Genomic DNA, 5,766 nt, shown 5'->3' on the forward strand with positions numbered 1-5,766 from the left:
TAAGAGTGCTTATGCAAATCGAGGATTTCTTCAAATTGAGTTATTTAATAAATAAAAAATATATATAGCTTGGTAATTAACACAAATAGTGCTCAATTTAGAGTTTTGGGGTAAAAGTCAAGAGGGGGGGCATGGGAAGGGTAAATCCCAGCTCTCTTTAAAAATTTGTTGGATTTTTTTTTCTGGTGTGCGCACGCGCGCTTTGGGTTATAACTCTTATAAGTTTCATCATATACTTAAAGTTAATGGATCTACTACTCCATTAAAAAGCAATTATTTTTAAGAATTCTTCGGCTAATATTCATACTGCTTTTATATTCGAGCTTTCTTTCTATTTAAGGAGTGAAAATCTCGTTCTCTTCTTGATGTCATCCATATTCCTACTACTGCAGCCCCTCTACCTCCTCCTCCTACTCCCCCTCCCGTAATCTCTTGGTTTCCTCTCCCATTGATTCTTGTAAACTTAATTTTGATGGCTTAGCCAATCAGAATTATGCTACTATACAAGTGTTGTAATTCCGGACCACCTGTAATCATATGGCCAAACGTACTTAGAATTTAGGCTCTTGTCCGGCCTTCCTTGCAGAAGCTATTTCCCTTCGCAATGAGCTCCTACTGGCTACGAAATTTAATATTTTTGGTATTTTGATTGAAGGTGATGATTTGATAGTCATTAATATTTTGCAGGGTCATTTTAGCCATCCATGGAATCTTCATCTTCTTATGCTAGATATCAAGACTATTTTGAATCCTTTCTCGAGTTTTCAGGTAGATTATGTTGCCTCTCTCGACTATTTTATTCTGACTCATTAAGATATAGCTATGTTTTTAGATAGTAAATTTTCTTATTTTTTACTCCTTGATAGTTTAGGTCGCGTCTTGCTAGAAGACATGCCTAATCTCCTTCATGTATCTTAATTTTAAAAATAAACTTAAAGATCAAGCGGGCAAAAAAAGGGGGGAAAGCCAGTGCTTGGGTCCCATTTGACAAGGTTAGCAGCCACAAAACGGTTAAGGTAGTAAAATCTCACAAATTAATTAACTTAAGATCGATAGTTATATTCCATTCAAAAAAAAAAAGATAAAAAATAAATAAAAAAGTAATAGTTAGAAAATTATACTATTATCCCTCAAAAAAAAAAAAAAAAATCTATAGGAAAGTAATAAATTTGATAAGAGAAAGTCTTTATTTGAAATGTACTCCGTACGAAGTCATATACAATGTATCAACCTTGCAAATGTAGAAACATTAAATACCTTTAGAATCAATGATAGAAAATGATACATATATCATTATATGAAACTCAAAATACACAAGATCAAATCAGCTCACGTAATCTTTCCTGCACTCTGGAAGTCCCAATTCCAATTCTGGTATTTCGAGCCTGTAGAACAAGACAAATTCTTATACTCGTATTATATTTTCTTTGTCTCACATTAAATTCTACAAAAATTATTTAGATCGGTTTCAATCTAATTGCCATACATTGAATACGGAGTAGTTCATATAGTTATTACATTCCTAAATTTAATAATTACCAAATTTTAAACACGTGATCTCTCCAAATCACCCTCTGATTATTTCCTCCATCAGTTTTAGTGACCAAAAATTTGTCTCAATCTCATATGTGGAACTTAACATGGGATGGAAACATGAAAAATAGTTGTAGACTCGTAGCTCATTATATTGAGGTATCTAAAGATAAGTCTGTTAAAAAAAAAAAAAAAAAAAAAAAAAAAAAAAAAAAAAAAAAAAAAAAAACAGGTTTTTGACATACAATATTTATACTAGCTCCTACAATATTTTAACTTTTTCAATTTCATTCTCGTAATTTTACTTATATCTACTAACCTTTTTACAAATTTCACAATATATTCTACTTTATCTTTGCACAAACCCTTTTTATTTATTATTTTTTTTTACACTCTCTCTTTACTTTTTTTTACTCCCACTCAACATTTTAAAATTTTTTTCTTGAATTACATATTTGCAATAAGTGACTCAAAAAATTATAAAAGTGAGGTATTATATAGGGTTGAAAACTACCTTACAAAAAAATTTAGGGTTGGAAATTGGAATCTAATGACAAGTGTCTTAAAATGAAAAGAATAAAATAAATGTTTTTTTTTTTGGATTATTATACCATGTAACCTTTGCTTGTGTTTTACGTGTTTTTCTTATGTAGCCCTAATTTTTATACTATTGCCTAAGGTAACCCTAAATGGCTAAACTTGCGAAAATTCATTAAATTAATTGGATGGAAAAGACAACATCGTTTATAATTTTTAAATTAATGTGAGTTAAATGAATAGAAACGAAGAAAAATCACTGTTTAGGGTAAATATGTTATGTTTAAATTGACTTTTTAAATTGTAAAGAAGAAGAAGGTAGTAATGAGAGAGTATATTGCTTGGATCCATCATTAATGGAGAGTTATACTTGGATCCACCATTAATGGAGAGAGAGAGAGAGAGAGAGAGAGAGAGAGAGAGAGAGAGAGAGAGAGAGAGCAACTAGTGAGATTTTGACGCGAAAATATTATGGAGTTACCTTATTCAATTCATCAAATTTAATGACATTTTGCAAATTTAGGGTTACCTTAGGAATTGAAGTGGGGTAAAAGATAGGATTATATAGATAGGAAAATCGTATAATAGAGAAGAAAATTATATAAAACACAAGGTTACATGGTATAATTTTACATCTTTTTTATTTCATGCAATTGAATTGTAGGTGCATAATTTTTTTCAATTCGGAAATGTTTTTCTAATTATAGAAAAATACAAATTATATACGGAGTATATTGTATAAAAAAAATGTATGTACTCAGCTACTCCTTATAACTTTTTTAGAAAAGGTGCACATTTAGTTTACTATTTCATTCATCTAATTAATTTAATAATATTAATTACTACTCTACTAACATAATGTTATATTTTCCTTCAAAAAAAATAAATAAAAATAATGTTATATTTTGTGACATGTTGATACTTCAATGCTCCAAGTGAAAGCCTCCTCCATCTAATTACTCTGTATACTTATTTACAGCTAGTCATTTATGCCATTATTAATCACCTAAAACTTTTTGTATACAGACTATACACCCAGTGTACAATAAAATTAGTTTGTAACACATTAATTGAAAGCATAAATAATGTTTGTATCCAATATCAACTTAAAATAAATAAATAATAAATACCCTAGCATGGAGAGTGTGGAGGACATAGTTCCCAGAAGTTGAGAAAGTGACATTGATAACTTCAGCTCCTTCTTCCTCAAGAACCCTAATCACTTCATGTAATTTGATGTCGCGGTCTTGTTGCACCACCAATTGCACCTCTATAACACTACCTAAATCTCTCACTTCAATACTGGTGGGTAATAAGCCGGAATTTGTCATCACCGTTGCATCATTAGAACTATAGTTTTCGGTATAAGAGGATGTTCCTTCTTGGTTAACAATTAGTTGCTCTTTTCTCTTGTTTAAGTTCTCTACTCTTTGTCTCAAATCCACTATGTAATTTGTTGCCTCTCCTATCTTATCAGCTTGAGATAGCATATCCTACATAACAAACTTAGCTTATTAAATTTTCCACAAAAAGGAAAAAAAAAAAAAAGAAAAAAAAAAGCTTATTAAATAGCATGCATATATAAATCTGTAAAATATGCTCTAAAATATTGAATTGTATTAACTAAAATACTACATTTTCCTAGTCCTAAAATTAGATCACAAAACTCGATCTAAGAGCCTGTTCTCAAACGATTATTTTCAGTTCAATTTAGCTCCTTATTTTCTTAGAACTAAAGTTTTCGGTATAAGAGGATGTTCCTTCTTGGTTAACAATTAGTTGCTCTTTTCTCTTGTTTAAGTTCTCTACTCTTTGTCTCAAATCCACTATGTAATTTGTTGCCTCTCCTATCTTATCAGCTTGAGATAGCATATCCTACATAACAAACTTAGCTTATTAAATTTTCCACAAAAAGGAAAAAAAAAAAAAGAAAAAAAAAAAGCTTATTAAATAGCATGCATATATAAATCTGTAAAATATGCTCTAAAATATTGAATTGTATTAACTACAATACTACATTTTCCTAGTCCTAAAATTAGATCACAAAACTCGATCTAAGAGCCTGTTCTCAAACGATTATTTTCAGTTCAATTTAGCTCCTTATTTTCTTCTCTTATAAAATATTCATTTTAGTTCAGCTCTAATATGTTCAATTCAGCTAAGTTCTGTCAATGAGAACAGGCCCTAAGACGACATTTATAACTTTAAAATATTTTTTTCCGAAAACAATAATAAATGAGAGAAACATAGAAAACCTAGTATTTCCAATAACTTTTGACTAGTGACTTGACTAGTATTTTTTTTGATGGGGACATGAAAAAAAACCTAGTATATGAACAGCAAATAAAACTGTATACTTGTATTTTATTCAAGATTAATAAACATCATCATGATTCATGAATCTATATATGTAGCACAAAATCATGCTTGAAATAAATGTAGCATACTACAATGGAAGAAATAATGTATATGAATGCGATCGTATACTTACCGCTGAATTTTGAAAATGTTGAGGAGGAATAATAGAAGTGAGGGTGGAGCAAAGTTGATTGAAATGAGATCTACTACTCTCTCTTTGCTGCGGATGTTTTGAAGATGAAGAAGGGTTCTCATCGCAACTCCTTTTCATGATACTCGTATTGTAATAAGCATGCAACTAAATTATACTTATTTTGATGATCAATTATATTATATTATATATATATATAGGAAGATTCCATGACATTTAAGTACTTGCCGTTATTTTCTTCGAAAAAAAAAAAAAAAAAAAAGATCTTGCCGTTATTTCTCATGCTTTTTCACACTTACTTGTTCTTGGAGATATATGAATGTAGGTCTTTTTCATTAGCATGACTTTGCACAAGATATAATACCAAAAAAAACAAGACAAAAAATAAAATAAAAGTAATAATGGGTATAACCGCCCTATTTAAAATGGATTTTGTTGCTAGGAGACATATATTACTCTTTACTCATTGTAAGACCAAGACTCCTAGTGGTACCTTTGATTTTGAGCATGTTTTATTTCTTCCAAATTTTAATATATGGTCTAGCCGAATTGTTCTTATTTGGACCTGTCTTCAATTTAAGAAAATCAGCTTATTTGCATATGACTATGTTGGATCAAATGTGAACTTGTGTAAAACGCTCTATCATCGACCTTTATGCTTTTCTCGCCTAGCTACATCCATCAATTATTATGTGCAATTTTAGAATATTTTTTTTAATCTCACAAATAATACACAAAAGTGCACATAATAAAGAATGGAAATAGTATAGTATATTTTTTTAATCTAACCGGGCTTAACTTAAATTTAAAAGCATAACCTATCTACTCCCTCCGTGTTTTTTTAAGTAATATACTTTTCATTTCCGGCCGTGTTTTTTTAAGTGATACACTTCCTTTTTTTGGCAAAAAAATACATTAAAATATTATATCTCTCTCCTCTCATGGTCCCCACCCAAACCCACTACTAATGTTTAAAAACATCGAATGTATAATAGTGCTATTGTAAATCAATAGCACGTGAGCCTCTTCATTACTTTCTTTTATCAGTTTCTCTCTCTCTCCTCACTTATTTTCACTCAATACGGAAGCCACCGCCGCCACCACCGCCGCAAGCTTGAGCCTCTCTCTCTCCTCACTTATTTTTCACCCACTACGGGAGCCGCCACCAATGTCGCGAGCTTGAGCCT

The 5,766-nt window shown here is 30.4% G+C and overlaps 1 protein-coding gene across 1 annotated transcript; it reads right to left on the reverse strand.

Moving 5' to 3' along the window:
• Window positions 1-797: 797 nt before the first annotated feature.
• On the reverse strand, window positions 798-4,706 carry LOC145599500 (transcription factor bHLH168-like). Its single transcript, XM_081655867.1, has 3 exons — window positions 4,565-4,706; window positions 3,201-3,563; window positions 798-1,385 (listed from the first exon to the last, which is right to left on the reverse strand). The coding sequence occupies exons 1-3, from the start codon at window positions 4,697-4,699 to the stop codon at window positions 1,320-1,322; spliced, it is 564 nt and encodes a 187-aa protein (XP_081511993.1). The 5' UTR covers window positions 4,700-4,706; the 3' UTR covers window positions 798-1,319.
• Between the last annotated feature and the right edge of the window lie 1,060 nt (window positions 4,707-5,766).

This window comes from Chenopodium album, chromosome 20 (genome assembly GCF_948465745.1).
Source record: "Chenopodium album chromosome 20, dcCheAlbu1.1, whole genome shotgun sequence".
In the NCBI taxonomy this organism is placed as follows: Eukaryota; Viridiplantae; Streptophyta; class Magnoliopsida; order Caryophyllales; family Amaranthaceae; genus Chenopodium; species Chenopodium album.